The sequence below is a fragment of the Podarcis muralis genome, chromosome 13, assembly GCF_964188315.1.
Source record: "Podarcis muralis chromosome 13, rPodMur119.hap1.1, whole genome shotgun sequence".
NCBI lineage: Eukaryota > Metazoa > Chordata > Lepidosauria > Squamata > Lacertidae > Podarcis > Podarcis muralis.
Window position 1 is genome coordinate 25,649,808 of NC_135667.1, and position 23,056 is coordinate 25,672,863.

A 23,056-nucleotide genomic window follows, 5' to 3' on the forward strand; every position below is an offset into this window, starting at 1 on the left:
TGGTGGCCAGGAAGGGCCCCCCATCATTAGAGGAGATCCCCAGGGGCCAGTAGATAAAGCTGTATCTTTGAACAGTGAGAATGGATAATTCTAATTATAGTACATGGTAACACAGGCTTCATTTCATTCTAGTATGAATTTATTGGTTAACCTGACACCTAAACTATGATATGGTTTCCTTGTCCGAATGGCTTAACAATTGACAGTTATTAGCCAACATGCAGTTACACAGTTTACTAAGTTCAGTAAAAAAGTCTATATTGGAACCCGCCCCTCCGGGGCGGGGGGGGGGGGACATGTAGCAAACAAAAACTAATCAGTCATTTCCTTTTTTTTGTTAGCACCATCTTAGTATTGAAATCAGCCCTGAAAATAATGATGTAACATTTGGGGAGGAAGATGCAAGCCAATAGCCCAGTATTTGAGGCCAAGATGGCAAAAAGCTCCACAGCCACGATATATTTTCCCTTGGTGCTTAGGTAACCTGGGATAAAGGAGATCCAAACACTGCAAAACACCAGCATGCTGAAGGTGATAAATTTTGCTTCATTGAAAGTGTCAGGCAATTTTCTGGCTAAGAAAGCAACAGTGAAGCTGATCATGGCTAGAAAACCCATGTAGCCCAAGACACAATAGAACATGGTGATGGAACCTTCATTGCATTCTAGTATGATCTTCCCAGTCTGTGAGTGCATGTCAACATCTGGGAATGGTGGAGAGGACAACAACCATGCAATACAAATACACACTTGTTGGAGGGAGCAGAAAAAAACAATGGAAGTAGCCACTTTTGGGCCCAGCCATGTCCTGATCCTGTTGCCTGGCTTTGTGGCCAAAAAGGCCAGGACCACAAGGATTGTTTTTGCCAACACACAAGAAACTGCCACAGAGAAAATGATGCCAAAAGTCATTTGTCGAAGAAGGCAGGACAGCTTCCCAGGTTTGCCAATGAAGAGCAAACAAGAAAGATAGCACAACAGGATGGAAATAAGAAGAACACAACTGAGGTTCTGGTTGTTGGCTTTGACAATGGGCGTGTTCCAATTCTTTAGGAAGGTTTGTATCACAAAACAAGTGATCACAGTAAAGGAAAGAGCAACACCAACCAAAACAATCCCCAAGGGCTCTTGATAGGACAGGAAAGATATAACCTTAGGGATACACTGGTCATGGTTCTCATTTGGATAGTGATCTCCTGGGCACTTGACACAATGAGTTGCATCTGAAAGGAATTAATAGGATATATCATATAAATGACAGCTTTTATGCAGAAGGGAAGAAATGGCGTAATGTTTAATTAATACTGGACAAAAATGGCTCAATCCACATGTTTATACTAAGCAAATTCCCTTCTCTGATATTTCATTTTAAGAAAGAGTAGGAAGGATTATTTGCCCAATTTCTGTCTTCAGCAAAGAAGAGAGAGTGGAGCAACATCTCTTTCCTCTGGTGGTTGTATGCTAATTAAAGTAAGACCTACCTACAAACTAGTTCAGAATAGGTCCAGGTTAACCTCTGGTTTAGCCCAGGGTTGGTTGCCCTGGATAGAGACTCCTAGATTCTCTTTCTGGGGGACAGGGGATGGGTAGGTATTGGGGACTCCTTGGTTCTATATGTATATATTTCTCTCTATGTTGAGAAATCCTCTGTTCTCTGGATAACCTGGTGTCAGCCTATATAAACTCTGTCTTGCAGTATGTGAATCTTTAAAAATTGCAAATTGTAATTCCTTGGGGGCCTGCATAGGTTTAGGAATGTACGGCACAATAAGGAGCTTTTTGCCCTCTCCTGGTCCTGACAAAGTATATAAAAACATGAAACACATATTTGACCCCCCCCCCATGTCCTGCCACATACCCTTCTCGTTGGAAATCATGTTTTCTGAGCATGCAGTGCAGTCATAACAACAGAGTGGTTTTCCTTCTTGAACTATCTTGCTCTGTCCAATATGGCAGCTTTCAACACATGTGGAATGTGGTGGCACCTATTCATAAAAAAATGTGTGAGTCCAACCATACTTACCTCAGGAATCCAGGCTTCCTACAGCTCTGGTCTCCTTTTATAGCTTTGACACAGACCAAAGGAGCACAATTTACTCTCTGTTCTGTGCCCTGGCTGTACTCCTAGGAGCTAGTCAAGAGAGCTCATTGGCTCCCAGAGCAAGCAGAGGCCCAAGCCCTGCCAGCCAGGAAGGAGCCCGGTTTCCAGCTGCTTACTGCAATAAATGAGCAACTCTGTCTGCTGTGGAGAAACACTGAACCTGAATATGAACAAGGTGAGTCCATTAAAAGAGGCTCTGTGGATACAGAGTACACATGTTCCACGGGGCCTCTTTTAAAAGACTCACCCTGTATAAAAGAAGCCTAGTTTCATTGCACCAGTCTACCTGTGTGGGGCTCAGAGATTATTAAAGAAAAATAAGAGGACTAAAGGTTCTACAGCAAGAGTGCGGGTAGCAGCTCCATCCACAGTTGATTCCTACCTGCTTCAACCTTGTATTCCACACAATGGCATCTTTGATAATGCTGAAGTTCTGACTTGATGAAACCCTTCCAACCAAGACTTTTAGGTAGGTCTCATTGGGGAAAGTCACCCAGTTGATGATATCATATCCAATGGACAAATCCTTCTTCTCAAAAAAGAATTCCTGGGCAGCTCCATTGTTAAAGTGGATGTTTTCCAGGAAAGCATGGAGCTGGATTGGAAGAAAATAAAACGAGTTTTATAAGATGGTAGCCATAGTTTCTGCATGCCCTCAATATGCCATGAGGTCATTTACAAGCATTTTAAATTACAGCTGAAGTGAAGTACAGAGAAAAGTTCAAAAGCTGTCTGTTACCTTATTTCCACACATTATGGGTAGCAGTTTTATGATTTAATTCTCTCCAAGTAATGACCAGGATTTGGTCCCTAGCCTACCTTTTGTTCTAAACAGAGAAAACAGGCATATATTTTTCTTTCTTTCTTAGCAAGCACAGTGAATGCTGATATAGATCATTTCTTCCCCCATGGATGGGGGCATATACCCATACAGTTTTGTGTTCCTTTCTCTTTTCCCAGTGTTTTGTTGTGTTAGCCATGCTGTTCTATTGCCTAATAACCATGGTAGCCATTTTGTGACTGGTGCCCACAACATGTTCTCAAAACTGAATTACAAATAGGTACTCCCAGCCTTAAAGTGATTAATTTACCTGCCATGGGTGAACATTCACAGGCTCCACATTGACTTTATGCAACATAGCTTTTGGTCTGGAAAAAGTATATAGCATGCAAAGCATGTGCCACAGCATAGACACCATTGTAGATACTGTAGCTCTCACCAGACATATCCATCTCAAAAACCTTGGCAGGAAGATCTTCTAAATATTCCTCTCTACAATTTTCACACCGTAGCAGTGCTAATCGCCAGAAGAAACAGAGGAACATACTTAGTGTTTTATCAAACTTTACATTCAGAAGGAAATCATGGAAACCTGGAACTGTATCTGTGTGGACAGAGAAGGAAAATGCACCAAAGAAAATGTTTCTGCCAATCAGTTCTCCCTTTAAGAAGGTGCTGAAATACCACTGAAGCGGCATGATCCAAACCTTCCCTACATTGGTGTTCTTCTTGATTTCATTTATTTCCATCAAGTATGTTAAGCTATTCGACAACAGAGCATCCGCCTTGAGAATAATCACACTGGCATTGCTTGAAATAAGTATTTGCATTAATTCCATGATTCTTTCAGTGCATTCAGGTTTCCAGTAATTATTAAGAAGAAAATGAGTTACTATTTCCCTTATCAAGAAAGCAATGCATATGTTGTTGTGGATAAACAAAGAAGACAGCTTCTGTGCAAAGCTTTTCCCTGCATCATCATCAGATACAATGAGGCCAACCCATGTCCATCTAAAATGCAGGAGTAGCTGGATGATACCAACATGATGTATGGTTTCTCTTGGTGCTGTCCAGTATGAAAAAGGGAAATCACTTTTATCACTCACTGTAGCTTCAAATGAGTCAAAGGTGATCTAACAAATGAGCAAACATATGTTTTCTTTTAAAACTCAAGATTATTATTTTTTAAAAAACTGCCTTTATAAGCATCTGCAACCAAAGGACCCAATCCAGGTGATGACTATGTTCACACATGACATTCAAAAAGTATACAATTTGTGAATTTGTTTACACAATACTTGAGCTATACACTTACTGTTATTCACATTTAATTTTCAATGTGTGTACAATCTGTGAATAAAACAATGATATCTGTAAGAATAGGAAAGGTCTCCTCCATTAATACACCAATTTTCACAAATGTGCAAGGATCTCCCCCTTTTTTGTAGTTCTTAGGAAATGTTGAATGAAAAAAAAAATCTTTCTTTTAATGTTCTACATACTTCATTTCAAAAGTTGATCAATAGCTCTGCTAAATAAAGATTTACAACACCTGTCTCTGTTAAACTAGTACCTAGTATATAAAAGTAAGCCCAGGGCTCTTGCAAACCAGTATTTTCTTGTGGGTTTAATCTGTCTTGAAACAAAAACAGTGTGTTGGTAGTAGATTAATTCTGCTTAATTACTTTTTCTGTGATATATCCAATGTAATTGCATTATTGCCGTCAAAGTGAGATAGAACAACGCAGAATATTTTTTGTATAAGAAGGTACAGGATTTCAGCAGATATACCATGTGCATGGCTGAAAAATTGATGTTTACCTTTTAAAATAATGCCCATTCTTGGGCAAGGTGATTGAGCGAGTGGTTGCTGAACAACTCCAGGCACGCCTGGAAGAAGCGGACCATTTGGATCCCTTCCAATCGGGATTCAGGCCTCATCACGGGACTGAAACTGCCTTGGTCGCACTGGTTGATGATCTCCGGCGGGCTAGGGACAAAGGTGAGAGCTGTTTCCTAGTTCTGCTGGATCTCTCAGCGGCATTTGATACCATCGACCATAACATCCTTCTGGACCGTCTTGAGGGGCTGGGAGCTGGGGGTACTGTCATACAGTGGTTCCGCTCCTTCCTCCTGGGCCGTGTTCAGAAAGTGGTGGTGGGGGATGAGTGTTCAGACCCCTGGGCTCTCACTTGTGGGGTGCCTCAGGGTTCTGTCCTCTCCCCTATGCTTTTCAACATCTACATGCAGCCGCTGGGAGAGATCATCAGGGGGTTTGGGCTGGGTGTTCATCAGTATGCAGATGATACCCAGCTCTACCTTTCTTTCAAATCAGAACCAGTGAAGGCGGTGACGGTCCTGTGTGAGTGTCTGGAGGCGGTTGGAGGATGGATGGCGGCAAACAGATTGAGATTGAATCCTGACAAGACAGAAGTACTGTTTCTGGGGGACAGGAGGCGGGCAGGTGTGGAGGATTCCCTGGTCCTGAATGGGGTAACCGTGCCCCTGAAGGACCAGGTGCGCAGCCTGGGAGTCATTTTGGACTCACAGCTGTCCATGGAGGCACAGGTTAAATCCGTGTCCAGGGCAGCTGTGTACCAGCTCCATCTGGTACGTAGGCTGAGACCCTATCTGCCCGCGGACTGCCTCGCCAGAGTGGTGCATGCTCTGGTTATCTCCCGCTTGGACTACTGCAATGCGCTCTACGTGGGGCTACCTTTGAAGGTGACCCGGAAACTACAACTAATCCAGAATGCAGCAGCCAGACTGGTGACTGGGAACGGCCGCCGAGACCATATAACACCGGTCTTGAAAGACCTACATTGGCTCCCAGTACGTTTCCGAGCACAATTCAAAGTGTTGGTGCTGACCTTTAAAGCCCTAAACGGCCTCGGTCCAGTATACCTGAAGGAGCGTCTCCACCTCCATCGTTCTACCCGGACACTGAGGTCCAGCACCGAGGGCCTTCTGGCGGTTCCCTCACTGCGAGAAGCCAAGTTACAGGGAACCAGGCAGAGGGCCTTCTCGGTAGTGGCGCCCTCCCTGTGGAACGCCCTCCCACCAGATGTCAAAGAGAACAACAACTACCAGACTTTTAGAAGACATCTGAAGGCAGCCCTGTTTAGGGAAGCTTTTAATGTTTGATGTATCACAGTATTTTAATATTCTTTTGGAAGCCGCCCAGAGTGGCTGGGGAAACCCAGCCAGATGGGCGGGGTATAAATAATAAATTATTATTATTATTATTATTATTATTTACATTTTGAAATTATGATTATATATCAATTATATATATGTCAATTAGAAAGAAAATATAAACTATTCCACAAACTTTTACAGTAATTGGTATATATGGCAATAGTTACTTTTGCATTCTTTATTTATCTTCAGGTTGTTCCTGAAGAAGAAAACACAGTTTCTTCACATTCTTCACATTCTTCACAAACACATTGAGCTTCCCAAACTATTAATAATCAGCACTTATGTGAACCAATTACATTTTTCCAATATCTTTTTTTTTCTTCAAAGAAAGGAAAAATTGAGAGGGTATAACTGAACAGCAAGCATGCACATACCTGTGGAATTTTGAAGTTACTTAAAATGGAGGCCATCTGCATGGAGTATTCTGAAGTGAGTCCTCCAGTAACAGAAAATACATCTTTCCTACCACACTTGTAATTTGGTATATTATTTTTCTGTTTGAAAAGTAGATCCAGGGTGGCCTCATATGTTCTTCTTGAGTTATATAGGTTGTCAAAGATATGGAACCCCAGTGTGATATTGGGCAACAGCCGTGGGTTATTGTTGATCTCATTAATGGCAAAAATCATGGCAAGGACATGTTGATAATGTTGAAACTTTATGCTGCAATGAGGTTCACAATGAGATTTACAAAGGTCAGATATTATCCATTAGCAGGCTGCAAATGGTCAAGGAACACACAAACACAGAATGGGATAAAATTAGGGCCCCTTTATTAAAATAACATAAGAACACAATGAAGTCATAAAACTTCATAATGGGCAATGAAAACTATGTGAAACCTAATTCTATCATGCTCCTTAGCATATTGACAGGGTGAGCCTACCATATGGTGAGTTGGTTCTGAATTCTTTCATCTTTTGGGACTCTTAAGAAGAGGATACAAAACCCCAAGAGAGTGATGCACACTATCCCCAAAAGTGATCCATATCCTGCTCCATGGGCCACAAAGCCCAATGTGTAAGTCTCTGAGATCATTATTCATCTCAACATGCCTCAGAGTACTCACCATCTGTTTCAACCTCTTCCGTTGTCCACACACACCTGCCCCAAAGTGAAGACAAGTCCCCTGTTTCGTTTACCTTCCAGCTTGGTGTTGTTTTTAATTACTGAAAAGCTATTAGACAACTCCCTAATAGCTTGAGAAAGGCAGGTTACTATCAGAAAAGAAGTGTGAATTTTGATTCAGCATCTTCAGGCAGAGTTGTTGAACTGAGTCAGACAAATGGGGATTAAGGAAAATATTTTCTTGTAAACCTGGGACAGATCCAGCCAGAATTAAGCACTTTGTCCTAATGATTAGCTTGCTGCCTTTGGATCAGTTGGACTTAACAATTGTCTGGTTATTGCCAGTGGAATTGCCTATTTTTAAAGCATGGTGGGCAGGATACCATTTTTGGTGCCGGAGGAGTGTCATTCACTAATTTCCCTCCCTCCCTCCCTCCCTCCCTCCCTCCCTCCCATTCAAGTCTCCTTTTCCTAGGAAAATTGGGGATGGGGTCAAAATCCTACACTATTGTGCCACCCACAGTGGGTAGGTCTTTAATCAATGTATTACAAGTAGAAATTGGAATTATACATCTTGCCCATTAACATCATATGAAAAGCAGAACTTTGTAGCATTCCACACACATCTGCTGTGCAATTGTTGGCATATGTAATATTAAGTAGTAAAAATGATTACTAGTAAAAAAAACATATGCAAAACTTACAGATGAAAATCATGAATTCTGTATGGAATGAATGTAAAATTGAGCAAATATACCCCATGTTGTATAAGAGAAAGAATCCCACCGATGATCACTTCTCCAGGCTTATACAAATGGTCTTGGGTGTTTGTGCATTTTTCTGACGTTTTCTTGCAAGCAAAGGGAGGGAGGTGTAGCTGCAACAGCAGCAGCAACAGCAAGCAACTTAATTCAAATACATGCCTGCCCATACTACAACGGCACAAAGGCATGCTTTGCCACACAAAAAGCAGCAACTGTAAGAGGTCAATTTATCCCTTCTGCATGTGTCACAACAAACACACACCCTCCAACCTATGCAGCACATTGTAACCAGTACTTAAGTGAGCTCAAAATTTTGAAGCACTTGTTTTTAATCTCTCTGTCTCTCTTTTTTGATTACAGATTAAGGAAAAACAATAATAGTGTTTTTCATAATTACATAGTGGATAAACATCTCCCTGATGTCACAAAGTGTGAAATACATGTTTTTCCTTCCTCGTTTGCAACCTTCATAGGGGCGCATGCCAGTAGTGCACAGGGGCAAATGAAAAAGTGGGCAAAGCAAGACATTCAGATTTTACTTTTGTTCAGTAAATTAGTTTCTGCACTCACACACCCCTTTCTCAAGTAGGGCCAGTGATGGATGTGGCCTGGAAAGAGATAGGGTGGCACTGGTATTTCTCCTAATATGCATACTTTAGTGTACCAGTTTACCACATATATCCCTTTTTGCAAGCAGTTCTGCATAATATAATATACTGCATGTTTGCATGTAGCTTTCACTAACGTACACTTTTAATGTTCACTTCCCCCCAATATATGCATTTCTGTATAAAGGTTGAAGAACTGCACACAATATTCAGAACAGTGTGAATTTTGAAGAATATTTGTTTTTACGTTTGGCTGATGTTTGGGGAATTGTAGTTATATAGGTCTGCAATAAAATCTGAACCAAATTGAATTTCTAGTGCAGCTGTGAAAAAGTTGTGAAAGAGAGGAAAAGTGGAGGGGATGGACAATTTGCACTTGCTCAGTGTAGAGACAGAAAGAGGCACTCTGTATGTGCTCAAAGACACTTTTACTATATTCTGGCTAGCTAGTAGATTTTTTTTTTCTTTTTGACTATGAAACCCAGACATGGTTTGTTGACTGCAGCTAATGTGCACAATGATTCTTACTGAGATACATAAACTTGTTGCACTTAGCAAATTATGTTCCTAAGTTAATATGGGAAATGCTATTCACAATGGTCTTTAACTCATATATATATATATATATATATATAACTTTAGAAAGTTGGTGTGTGTTCCTAAGTAAACAAGGCTTTGGGGGTTATGACTTTTGGAAATACAGAAGTGGAAATAGTTCCATTGTCTATCTATTTCTTAAAAATAAAATAAATTTCTTAAGTAACTTTAATCATTTCCACATATGTTAATCAGGTAGAAGTTTTATTAGACCCTAGCTGCCTTTTGTTTATTTTGCTAATAATGCTGTAACATCAAATATGCCGTCCATGGTTTCTAATTACTCCAACAATCATGGGGGGGGGATCAAATTTTTTTTTTGGGGGGGGGATGTTCTTACCTTGACTTGAGAAGCTACTTCCAGAATACCCCTCCCCCCCACAAAAAATCCGTCATGTTAAATAATTGCATGTTGAAGGCTTATTACATATTTATATAGTTACTTTAATTCAACAACCTCAGTATGGCTAAGTTATAGACAATTGCTTTTGTGAATGAGCTCTCCTTTATACAACTCCCCATATGAACTGACCTAAACCCTGCAATCACCTTCTGAGTCCCTTCTTTGTGTGCACCCTCCACAAGAGGTCACAAAAGTGTGATGATGGTATGTCTCAATTCCAATATTGCTCCAATGAATATCAGTGAAAAACGTTTTTTATTAAATTGTGAGTGATGGTGGTGATAAAAAAGCTCCTCTCTTTTTCAAACTTCTTTTGCAGGCCATCATAATTATATCCCCCCCCCCCAGACATTAACTGAGAATATTGGGGGTGGGGGACAAGGATAAGCACATCACCTCCATCCCATACAGAGCTGATTCTGTCACTTTACAATTCATACAAATTAACTGATTGCACTGAGGAGTCTCTACTTGTTGTGAAAGATCAATACATATCATTTATGTATCCAAAATATGCAAATAATAACAATCATATATACCAAACTAAAAAACAAAACAATTATTCTTTGGTTGGTTGTGACCAATCATGGCAGTGGAACGGCTTGCCTCATTGCCCAGACCATGAAAAGGCATGCATGGGGTTCAATGGAGGCTCTGTTCCTACCACAAGTCAACCAAGCTCATTTGTGTCCTGGGAGACCTGGGGGGGGGGAGGGGGAGGGCACAATGAAGAAAATGTGGCTCCCTTCTCATAAGGTGGGCAGCTGCTCAGCTCTGCAGGTGGCCAGGAAGGGCCCCCCATCATTAGAGGAGACCACCAGCGGCCAGCAGACCAGTTGGTAGTTGAGTGAGCAAACAGGGAAGGAGGAGTGGAGCACACATGTGAGCCAGAATGGGACTTTCAAGGGAGCTTCTGACACCATCAACACTTATGTGAATATCTGTTCATGTTGCACATTCCTGGAAGGGAAGAAGGGTTGGCTTTGAATCTGAGGTGATTGATGGGGATGAAACAGGCTGGGTAGTCTGGTGTTTATTGTGAAAGATGTAGGAAAATTGGCCTTTGGTGGAAGTGAAAATGTCCAAAACTTCCACTATCACTATATATCCACCTTTTTGGTGTTCAGGTAAGCAGGTTGGAAAGAAATCCACACAGAACAGAATGACAGCATGTCAAGGTTTATGAACTTGGCTTCAGTGAATGTGGCAAGCAATTTTCAGGTACAATAAAGCTGTATCTTTGAACAGTGAGAAGGGACGCAGGTGGAGCTGTGGGTTAAACCACAGAGCCTAGGACTTGTCGATCAGAAGGTTGGCGGTTCGAATCCCCGCGATGGGGTGAGCTCCCGTTGCTCGGTCCCTGCACCTGCCAACCTAGCAGTTCGAAAGCACGTCAAAGTGCAAGTAGATAAATAGGTACCACTCCGGCAGGAAGGTAAACGCCGTTTCCGTGTGCTGATCTGGTTTGCCAGAAGCGGCTTAGTCATGCTGGCCACATGACTCGGAAGCTGTACGCTGGCTCCCTCGGCCAGTTACGTGATGAGCGCCACAACCCCAGAGTCGGCCACGACTGGACCTAATGGTCAGGGGTCCCTTTACCTTTACCTAACACAGGCTTCATTTCATTCTAGTATTAATTCATTGGTTAACCTGACACCTAAACTATGATATGGTTTCCTTGTCTCAATGGCTTAACAATTGAAAGTTATTAGCCAACATGCAGTTACACAGTTTACTAAGTTCAGTAAAAAAGTCTTTATTGGAACCCTCCCCTCCGGGGCGGGGGGGGATGTAGCAAACAAAAACTAATCAGTCATTTCCTTTTTTTGTTAGCACCATCTTAGTATTGAAATCAGCCCTGAAAATAATGATGTAACATTTGGGGAGGAAGATGCAAGCCAATAGCCCAGTATTTGAGGCCAAGATGGCAAAAAGCTCCACAGCCACGATATATTTTCCCTTGGTGCTTAGGTAACCTGGGATAAAGGAGATCCAAACACTGCAAAACACCAACATGCTGAAGGTGATAAATTTTGCTTCATTGAAAGTGTCAGGCAATTTTCTGGCTAAGAAAGCAACAGTGAAGCTGATCATGGCTAGAAAACCCATGTAGCCCAAGACACAATAGAACATGGTGATGGAACCTTCATTGCATTCCAGTATGATCTTCCCAGTCTGTGAGTGCATGTCAACATCTGGGAATGGTGGAGAGGACAACAACCATGCAATACAAATACACACTTGTTGGAGGGAGCAGAAAAAAACAATGGAAGTAGCCACTTTTGGGCCCAGCCATGTCCTCATCCTGTTGCCTGGCTTTGTGGCCCAGAAGGCCAGGACCACAAGGATTGTTTTTGCCAACACACAAGAAACTGCCACAGAGAAAATGATGCCAAAAGTCATTTGTCGAAGAAGGCAGGACACCTTCCCAGGTTTGCCAATGAAGAGCAAACAAGAAAGATAGCACAACAGGATGGAAATAAGAAGAACACAACTGAGGTTCTGGTTATTGGCTTTGACAATGGGCGTGTTCCAATTCTTTAGGAAGGTTTGTGTCACAAAACAAGTGATCACAGTAAAGGAAAGAGCAACACCAACCAAAACAATCCCCAAGGGCTCTTGATAGGACAGGAAAGATATAACCTTAGGATTACAGTGGTCATGGTTCTCATTTGGATAGTGATCTCCTGGGCACTTGACACAATGAGTTGCATCTGAAAGGAATGAATAGGATATATCATATAAATGACAGCATTTATGCAGAAGGCAAGAAATGGCATAATGTTTAATTAATACTGGACAAAAATGGCTCAATCCACATGTTTATACTAAGCACAAGTATAAACATTTTAAGAAAGGGTGGGAGGGATTATTTGCCAAATTTCTGTCTTCAGCAAAGAAGCTGAGGGTGACCTGCAAGAATATAGTGAATACATGTTGTTGTTTAGTCATTTAGTCGTGTCCGACTCTTCGTGACCCTATGGACCAGAGCATGCCAGGCACTCCTGTCTTCCACTGCCTCCCACAGTTTGGTCAGACTCATGTCTGTAGCTTCGAGAACACTGTCCAAACATCTTGTCCTCTGTCATCCCCTTCTTCTTGTGCCCTCAATCTTTCCCAACATCAGGGTCTTTTCCAGGGAGTCTTCTCTTCTCATGAGGTGGCCAAAGTATTGGAGCCTCAGCTTCACGATCTGTCCTTCCAGTGAGCACTCAGGGCTGATTTCCTTAAGAATGGATATGATTGATCTTCTTGCAGTCCATGGGACTCTCAAGAGTCTCCTCCAGCAAGTGAATACATACATACATACATACATACATACATACATACATACACTAAAGAAATAAATTTAACAAGAAGGGAAGAAAAACATGAGGGATGGGCTAGGAACATTCCACAGCTTAGCCATCAGCCTAGTCATCCCACAGCCTGGTTTAAAATATTTGATGGTCCAAAATGTGGTTGTTATCCTTTCTTGACATATGTATCACAAATCAAGTTATGAGATGCTTATACTTCCATATCCTTATCTATCAGGTTGGATGGGATCACTCAGAGCAGCCTGCAGCTATTGGGGGATGGGGTACTGAGCAGGAAGGACCATCATGTATGGAGGGGGGGCTGAATGAAAAGGCTGGCATCTACCCTGATCACTGGAAGTAGATAGCAGCCCATCGCATGATTCATCTTCTTGTTTGTTGTTAAGGGGCAGAAGCAGAGCCACTGATTTCATCTGCACAGCTGCTCCTTTCCAAGCCACCTCTCTGAGAGGGAGGAGGGAGAGCGGAGCAACATCTCTTTCCTCTGGTGGCTGTATGCTAATTAAAGTAAGACCTACCTATAAACTAGTTCAGAATAGGTCCAGGTTAACCTCTGGTTTAGCTCAGGGTTGGTTGTCCTGGTTAGAGACTCCTAGATTCTCTTTCTGGGGAAAAGGGGATGGGTAGGTATTGGGGACTCTTTGGTTCCATGTGTATATATTTCTCTCTATGTTGAGAAATCCTCAGTTCTCTGGATAACCTGGCGTCAGCCTATATAAACTCTGTCTTGCAGTATGTGAATCTTTAAAAATTGCAAATTGTAATTCCTTGGGGGCCTGCATAGGTTTAGGAATGTACGGCACAAGAAGGAGCTTTTCCCCCTTTCCTGGTCCTGACAAAGTATATAAAAACATGAAACACATATTTGACCCCCCCCCCTTTTGCATAGCTGTGTACTGCCACATACCCTTCTCGTTGGAAATCATGTTTTCTGAGCATGCAGTGCAGTCATAACAACAGAGTGGTTTGCCTTCTTGAACTATCTTGCTCTGTCCAATATGGCAACTTTCAACACATATGGAATGTGGTGGCACCTATTCATAAAAAAATGTATGAGTCCAACCATACTTACCTCAGGAATCCAGGCTTCCTACAGCTCTGGTCTCCTTTTATAGCTGGGACGCAGACCAAGGGAGCACAATTTACCCTCTGTTCTGTTCCCTGGCTGTACTCCTAGGAGCTGATTGGCTCCCAGAGCAAGCAGAGGCCCAAGCACTGCCAGCCAGGAAGGAGCCCGGTTTCCAGCTGCTTACTGCAATAAATGAGCAACTCTGTCTGCTGTGGAGAAACACTGAACCTGAATATGAACAAGGTGAGTCCTTTAAAAGAGGCTCTGTGGATACAGAGTACACAGAGGTTCCACAGGGCCTCTTTTAAAAGACTCACCCTGTATAAAAGAAGCCTAGTTTCATTGCACCAGTCTACCTGTGTGGGGCTCAGAGATTATTAAAGAAAAATAAGAGGACTTAAGGTTCTACAGCAAGAGTGCGGATAGCAGCTCCATCCACAGTTGATTCCTACCTGCTTCAATCTTGTATTCCACACAATGGCATCTTTGATAATGCTGAAGTTCTGACTTGATGAAACCCTTCCAACCAAGACTTTTAGGTAGGTCTCATTGGGGAAAGTCACCCAGTTGATGATATCATATCCAATGGACAAATCCTTCTTCTCAAAAAAGAATTCCTGGGCAGCTCCATTGTTAAAGTGGATGTTTTCCAGGAAAGCATGGAGCTGGATTGGAAGAAAATAAAACGAGTTTTATAAGATGGTAGCCATAGTTTCTGCATGCCCTCAATATGCCATGAGGTCATTTACAAGCATTTTAAATTACAGCTGAAGTGAAGTACAGAGAAAAGTTCAAAAGCTGTCTGTTACCTTATTTCCACACATTATGGGTAGCAGTTTTATGATTTAATTCTCTCCAAGTAATGACCAGGATTTGGTCCCTAGCCTACCTTTTGTTCTAAACAGAGAAAACAGGCATATATTTTTCTTTCTTTCTTAGCAAGCACAGTGAATGCTGATATAGATCATTTCTTTCCCCATGGATGGGGGCATATACCCATACAGTTTTGTGTTCCTTTCTCTTTTCCCAGTGTTTTGCTGTGTTAGCCATGCTGTTCTATTGCCTAATAACCATGGTAGCCATTTTGTGACTGGTGCCCACAACATGTTCTCAAAACTGAATTACAAATAGGTACTCCCAGCCTTAAAGTGATTAATTTACCTGCCATGGGTGAACATTCACAGGCTCCACATTGACTTTATGCAACATAGCTTTTGGTCTGGAAAAGTATATAGCATGCAAAGCATGTGCCACAGCATAGACACCATTGTAGATACTGTAGCTCTCACCAGACATATCCATCTCAAAAACCTTGGCAGGAAGATCTTCTAAATATTCCTCTCTACAATTTTCACACCGTAGCAGTGCTAATCGCCAGAAGAAACAGAGGAACATACTTAGTGTTTTATCAAACTTTACATTCAGAAGGAAATCATGGAAACCTGGAACTGTATCTGTGTGGACAGAGAAGGAAAATGCACCAAAGAAAATGTTTCTGCCAATCAGTTCTCCCTTTAAGAAGGTGCTGAAATACCACTGAAGCGGCATGATCCAAACCTTCCCTACATTGGTGTTCTTCTTGATTTCATTTATTTCCATCAAGTATGTTAAGCTATTCGACAACAGAGCATCCGCCTTGAGAATAATCACACTGGCATTGCTTGAAATAAGTATTTGCATTAATTCCATGATTCTTTCAGTGCATTCAGGTTTCCAGTAATTATTAAGAAGAAAATGAGTTACTATTTCCCTTATCAAGAAAGCAATGCATATGTTGTTGTGGATAAACAAAGAAGACAGCTTCTGTGCAAAGCTTTCCCCTGCATCATCATCAGATACAATGAGGCCAACCCACGTCCATCTAAAATGCAGGAGTAGCTGGATGATACCAACATGATGTATGGTTTCTCTTGGTGCTGTCCAGTATGAAAAAGGGAAATCACTTTTATCTTTCACTGTAGCTTCAAATGAGTCAAAGGTGATCTAACAAATGAGCAAACATACGTTTTCTTTTAAAACTCAAGATTTTTTTTAAAAAAAACTGCCTTTATAAGCATCTGCAACCAAAAGACCCAATCCAGGTGATGACTATGTTCACACATGACATTCAAAAAGTATACAATTTGTGAATTTGTTTACACAATACTTGAGCTATACACTTACTGTTATTCACATTTAATTTTCAATGTGTGTACAATCTTTGAACAAAACAATGATATCTGTAAGAATAGGAAATGTCTCCAACATTAATACACCAATTTTCACAAATGTGCAAGGATCCCCCCTTTTTTTAGTTCTTAGGAAATGCTGAATGAAAAAAAAAATCTTTCTTTTAATGTTCTACATACTTCATTTCAAAAGTTGATCAATAGCTCTGCTAAATAAAGATTTACAACACCTGTCTCTGCTAAAGTAGTACCTAGTATATAAAAGTAAGCCTAGGGCTCTTGCAAACCAGTGTTTTCTTGTGGGTGTAATCTGCAATGTGGTCTTGAAACAAAAACAGTGTGTTGGTAGTAGATTAATTCTGCTTAATTACTTTTTCTGTGATATATCCAATGTAATTACATTATTGCCGTCAAAGTGAGATAGAACAACGCAGAATATTTTTGGTATAAGAAGGTACAGGATTTCAGCAGATGTACCATGTGCACGGCTCAAAAATTGATGTTTACCTTTTAAAATTATGTCTACTTTTGAAATTATGATTATATATATGTCAATTAGAAAGAAAATATAAACTATTCCACAAACTTTTACAGTAATTGGTATATATGGCAATAGTTACTTTTGCATTCTTTATTTATCTTCAGGTTGTTCCTGAAGAAGAAAACACAGTTTCTTCACATTCTTCACATTCTTCACAAACACATTGAGCTTCCCAAACTATTAATATTCAGCACTTATGTGAACCAATTACATATTTCATCTCTCTTTTTTTTATTCAAAGAAAGGAAAAATTGAGAGGGTATAACTGAACAGCAAGCATGCACATACCTGTGGAATTTTGAAGTTACTTAAGATGGAGGCCATCTGCATGGAGTATTCTGAAGTGAGTCCTCCAGTAACAGAAAATACATCTTTACTACCACACTTGTAATTTGGTATATTATTTTTCTGTTTGAAAAGTAGATCCAGGGTGGCCTCATATGTTCTTCTTGAGTTATATAGGTTGTCAAAGATATGGAACCCCAGTGTGATATTGGGCAACAGCCGTGGGTTATTGTTGATCTCATTAATGGCAAAAATCATGGCGAGGACATGTTGATAATGTTTAAACTTTATGCTTCAATGAGGTTCACAATGAGATTTACAAAGGTCAATTAGATATTATGGATTAGCAGACTGCAAATTGTCAAGGAACACACACAGAGAATGGGAAAAAATTAGGGCCCCTTTATTAAAATAACATAAGAACATAATGAAGTCATAAAATTTCATAGTGGGCAATGAAAACTATGTGAAACCCAATTCTATCAGGCTCCTTAGCATATTGACTGGGTGAGCGTACCATATGGTGAGTTGGTTCTGAATTCTAACTTTCACCTTTTGGCACTCTTAAGAAGAGGATACAAAACTCCAATACAGTGATGCACACTATCCCCAAAAGTGATCCATATCCTGCTCCATGGGCCACAGATCCCAATGTGTAAGTCTCTGGGATCATTATTCATCTCAAACATGCCTCAGAGTACTCACCATCTGTTTCTACCTCTTCCGCTGTCCACACACACCTGCCCCAAAGTGAAGACAAGTCCCCTGTTTCATTTACCATCCAGCTCGGTGGTGTTTTTAATTACTGAAAAGCTATTAGACAACTCCCTAATAGCTTGAGAAAGGCAGGTTACTATCAGAAAAGAAGTGTGAATTTTGATTCAGCATCTTAAGGCAGAGTTGTTGAACTGAGTCAGACAAATGGGGATTAAGGAAAATATTTTCTTGTAAACCTGGGACAGATCCAGCCAGAATTACGGTAAGCACTTTGTCCTAATGATTAGCTTGCTGCCTTTGGATCAGTTGGACTTAACAATTGTCTGGTTATTGCCAGTGGAATTGCCTATTTTTAAAGCATGGTGGGCAGGATACCATTTTTGGGCAGGAAGGGTGTCATGCCCTAATTTCTCTTCCTCCCTCCCATTAAAGTGCGCTGTTTTGAAGGGCTTTTCCTAGGAAAATTGGGGGTGGGGTCAAAATCCTACACTATTGTACCACCCACAGTGGGTAGGTCTCTAATAAATGTATTACAATTAGAAATTGAAATTATACATCTTGCCCATTAACATCATATGAAAAGCAGAACTTTGTAGCATTCCACACACATCTGTTGTGTACTAGTAAAAAAACATATGCAAAACTTACAGAGGAAAATCATGAATTCTGTATGGAACGAATGTAAAATTGAGCAAATATACCCCATGTTGTATAAGAGAAAGAATCCCACCGATGATCACTTCTCCAGGCTTATACAAATTGTATTGGGTGTTTGTGCATTTTTCTGACGTTTTCTTGCAAGCAAAGGGAGGAAGCTGTAGCTGCAACAGCAGCAGCAACAGCAAGCACCTTAATTCAAATACATGCCTGCCCATACCACAACTGCACAACGGCATGCTTTGCCACACAAAAAGCAGCAACTGTAAGAGGTCAATTTATCCCTTCTGCATGTGTCACAACAAACACACACCCTCCAACCTATGCAGCACATTGTAACCAGTACTTAAGTGAGCTCAAAATTTGAAGCACTTGTTTTTAATCTCTCCGTCTCTCTTTTTTGATTACAGATTAAGGAAAAACAATAATAGTGTTTTTCATAATTACATAGTGGATAAACATCTCCCTGATGTCACAAAGTGTGAAATACTTGTTTTTCCTTCCTCGTTTGCAACCTTCATAGGGGCGCATGCCAGTAGTGCACAGGGGCAAATGAAAAAGTGGGCAAAGCAAGACATTCAGATTTTACTTTTGTTCAGTAAATTAGTTTCTGCACTCACGCACCCCTTTCTCAAGTAGGGCCAGTGATGGATGTGGCCTGGAAAGAGATAGCGTGGCACTGGCATTTCTCCTAATATACATACTTTAGTGTACCAGTTTGCCAAATATATCCCTTTTTGCAAGCAGTTCTGCATAATGTAATATACTGCATGTTTGCATGTAGCTTTCACTAACGTACACTTTTAATGTTCACTTCCCCCCAATATATGCATTTCAGTATAAAGGTTGAAGAACTGCACACAATATTCAGAACAGTGTGAATTTTGTAGAATATTTGTTTTTACGTTTGGCTGTTGTTTGGGGAATTGTCGTTATATAGGTCTGCAATAAAATTTGAACCAAATTGAATTTCTAGTGCAGCTGTGAAAAAGTTGTTAAAAAGAGGAAAAGTGGAGGGGTTTGACAATTTGCACTTGCTCAGCGTAGAGACAGAAAGAGCCACTCTGTATGTGCTCAAAGACACTTTTACTATATTCTGTCTAGCTAGTAGATTTTTTTTCTTTTTGACTATGAAACCCAGACATGGTTTGTTGACTGCAGCTAATGTGCACAATGATTCTTACTGAGATACATAAACTTGTTGCACTTAGCAAATTAAGTTCCTAAGTTAATATGGGAAATGCTATTCACAATGGTCTTTAACTCATATATATATATATATATATATATATATATGCAGGTTTTGGTGTCCTCGGGTATCTTCCCGTGTAAAAGTTGGGGTGTCTAGGCGACGTTTCGACGAGGTCTCACTCGTCATCTTCAGGCTGGTGCTTTCGGCTTCTTGTTACTGGAACAGAGCAGGATCTCAGTGTTTGAGTTCCTATAAATACTGTTGAGGAGGTGTGGCCTCCAATGTTCTAGGCAGAGAGGAAGTTCCCAGGCTAGTGTGCCTTTTCTTCTTTTGTTCCTTAATTGCTTGAGGGATATCTTGAGTGATTTCTTGAGTGATATCCTGAGTACCACTTAGGTGGGTCATTAGGTGTGGATTAGTTACTAAAGCCTTTGTGTCTTGACCTCTTGAACTTTGTGAAGAGTTTTTCTGAGAAGATGGGTGTACTACATTTAGTTGTGCTCTGGCTTGGCTTCGTGTATAGGGGCGAGCTGTGGTTTTGTGGCCTGTGCCAGCCAGATCTGTGTAGGGATTGCAGGGGGGTGCAGCATCCGGAGGTGCCACCATGGTTTGGCTACTGGATGGTGTCTGTAATTTATCTGTGGAGAGGGTCTGGGTTTGGGTCTGGTGTGGTTGATTGGTGATGGCGTTCTGTGTGCCTCTGGATCTGGTGTCAGTTTTTGTGGGGAGGGCTAATTTCCAGATGTCTGGCAAGCGGGATGTGTCGTCACGCTTGTTCATGTTGTGAGGGTGTTTCTCTATCTCGATGGCTTCCATGATTATTCTCTTGTGGTGATGTTCCATGTTAGAGAGCAATTTGGAATCTGCAAAATTAATTTCGTGTCCTGTTTCTTTCATGTGTTGGAAGAGAGAGGAAGTTTTTTCTTCTTTTTTGACGGCATTCTTGTGTTCTGCGATACGTGCATTTATTCGTCTGTTTGTTTGTCCAATGTACGTGGCTGGGCAGACTTTGCAGGGTATTTCATAGACCCCTTGGTTTTCCAACTGGATTTTATCCTTGGGGTTTCTGAGGATATTGGCTATTTTTTGGTTGGCGCAAAAGGCTGTTTTGATATTGTGTTTATGGAGGATTTTGCTAATTTTATCTGTAGTGCCCTTGATATAAGGAAGGAGGGCCATGCCATTGTTTTCTTCTGTGTCTTGGTTTTTGGGGGGTGTTTCTTTTTGGAGAAAAACCAAGACACAGAAGAAAACAATGGCATGGCCCTCCTTCCTTATATCAAGGGCACTACAGATAAAATTAGCAAAATCCTCCATAAACACAATATCAAAACAGCCTTTTGCGCCAACCAAAAAATAGCCAATATCCTCAGAAACCCCAAGGATAAAATCCAGTTGGAAAACCAAGGGGTCTATGAAATACCCTGCAAAGTCTGCCCAGCCACGTACATTGGACAAACAAACAGACGAATAAATGCACGTATCGCAGAACACAAGAATGCCGTCAAAAAAGAAGAAAAAACTTCCTCTCTCTTCCAACACATGAAAGAAACAGGACACGAAATTAATTTTGCAGATTCCAAATTGCTCTCTAACATGGAACATCACCACAAGAGAATAATCATGGAAGCCATCGAGATAGAGAAACACCCTCACAACATGAACAAGCGTGACGACACATCCCGCTTGCCAGACATCTGGAAATTAGCCCTCCCCACAAAAACTGACACCAGATCCAGAGGCACACAGAACGCCATCACCAATCAACCACACCAGACCCAAACCCAGACCCTCTCCACAGATAAATTACAGACACCATCCAGTAGCCAAACCATGGTGGCACCTCCGGATGCTGCACCCCCCTGCAATCCCTACACAGATCTGGCTGGCACAGGCCACAAAACCACAGCTCGCCCCTATACACGAAGCCAAGCCAGAGCACAACTAAATGTAGTACACCCATCTTCTCAGAAAAACTCTTCACAAAGTTCAAGAGGTCAAGACACAAAGGCTTTAGTAACTAATCCACACCTAATGACCCACCTAAGTGGTACTCAGGATATCACTCAAGAAATCACTCAAGATATCCCTCAAGCAATTAAGGAACAAAAGAAGAAAAGGCACACTAGCCTGGGAACTTCCTCTCTGCCTAGAACATTGGAGGCCACACCTCCTCAACAGTATTTATAGGAACTCAAACACTGAGATCCTGCTCTGTTCCAGTAACAAGAAGCCGAAAGCACCAGCCTGAAGATGACGAGTGAGACCTCGTCAAAACGTCGCCTAGACACCCCAACTTTTACACGGGAAGATACCCGAGGACACCAAAACCTGCATTCCTGTACCCGTGAAAATCTACGAAAGCATATATATATATATATATATATATATATATATAACTTTTTAAAGTTGGTGAGTGTTCTTAAGTAAACAAGGCTTTGGGGATTATGACTTTTGGGAATATAGAAGTGGAAATAGTTCCATTGTCTATCTATTTCTTTAAAATAAAATAAATTTATTCGATACTTACCAAAGGAGTGGAGAGAAGTCCAAGGCACAGTTGAGATTAACTCAGTTATGTATTTTATCTATGATTTGTGAAGTGGATATAATTTGTATAAGGTATGTGGTGGATTTTTTGTTTATGTTTTTTCTGTATATATGTGCAAATATGAATAAAACTTTATAAAAAAAAAGAAAGAAGTGGAAATAGTTCCATTGTCTATTTATTTCTTAAAAATAAAATAAATTTCTTATTGAGAGCCAGTATGGTGTAGTGGTTAAGAGCGGTAGTCTCGTTATCTGGGGAACCGGGTTCGCGTCTCCGCTCCTCCACATGCAGCTGCTGGGTGACCTTGGGCCAGACACACTTCTTTGAAGTCTCTCAGCCCCACTCACCTCACAGAGTGTTTGTTGTGGGGGAGGAAGAGAAAGGAGAATGTTAGCCGCTTTGAGACTCCTTAAAAGGGAGTGAAAGGCGGGATATCAAATCCAAACTCCTCCTCTTCTTCTTCTTCTTCTTCTTCTTCTTCTTCTTCTTCTTCTTCTTATGTAATTTGTCTCATTTCCACATATGTTAATCAGGTAGAAGTTTTATTAGACCCTAGCTGCCTTTTGTTTATTTTGCTAATAATGCTGTAACATCAAATATCCCATCTATGGTTTCTAATTACTCCAACAATCATGGGGGGGGGGGAATCAAAATTGGGGGGGGGGGGGTGTTCTTACCTTGACTTGAGAAGCTACTTCCAGAATACCCCCCCACAAAAATTCTGTCATGTTAATTAATTGCATGTTGAATGTTTATTACATATTTATATAGTTACTTTAGTTCAACGACCTCAGTATGGCTAAGTTATAGACAATTGCGTGAATGAACTCTCCTTTATACAACTCCCCATATGAACTGACCTGAACCCTGCAATCATCTTCTGAGGCCCTTCTTCATGTGCACCCTCCACAAGAGGTCTGGAGGGTGGCAACACAAGAATGGGCCTTTTCTGCAGTGCCTCCTCACTTGTGAAATGCTGTATTGGAAAGTGTCATGATTTTAAAAATTGCTGCTGCTTTATTAAATGACAGGGA

The 23,056-nt window shown here is 41.1% G+C and overlaps 1 protein-coding gene across 1 annotated transcript; it reads right to left on the reverse strand.

The window, feature by feature from the left end:
- Positions 1–320: 320 nt before the first annotated feature.
- Positions 321–17,163, reverse strand: LOC144325346 (vomeronasal type-2 receptor 26-like). Its single transcript, XM_077918255.1, has 6 exons — positions 16,909–17,163; positions 15,073–15,894; positions 14,364–14,576; positions 2,483–2,695; positions 1,858–1,984; positions 321–1,222 (listed from the first exon to the last, which is right to left on the reverse strand). Exons 1-6 carry the CDS (start codon positions 17,161–17,163, stop codon positions 321–323), a joined length of 2,532 nt encoding a protein of 843 aa, XP_077774381.1.
- Between the last annotated feature and the right edge of the window lie 5,893 nt (positions 17,164–23,056).

Coding starts and splice junctions, on each gene's coding strand:
- LOC144325346 (XM_077918255.1), bottom strand. CDS start 17,163: ATGATTTTTGCCATTAATGAGATCAACAATAACCCACGGCTGTTGCCC. Junction 2,696..14,363: donor GGAATACAAGATTGAAGCAG/GTAGGAATCAAC, acceptor CTTCCAATCCAG/CTCCATGCTTTCCTGGAAAA. Junction 1,223..1,857: donor CATGATTTCCAACGAGAAGG/GTATGTGGCAGG, acceptor AATTCCTTTCAG/ATGCAACTCATTGTGTCAAG.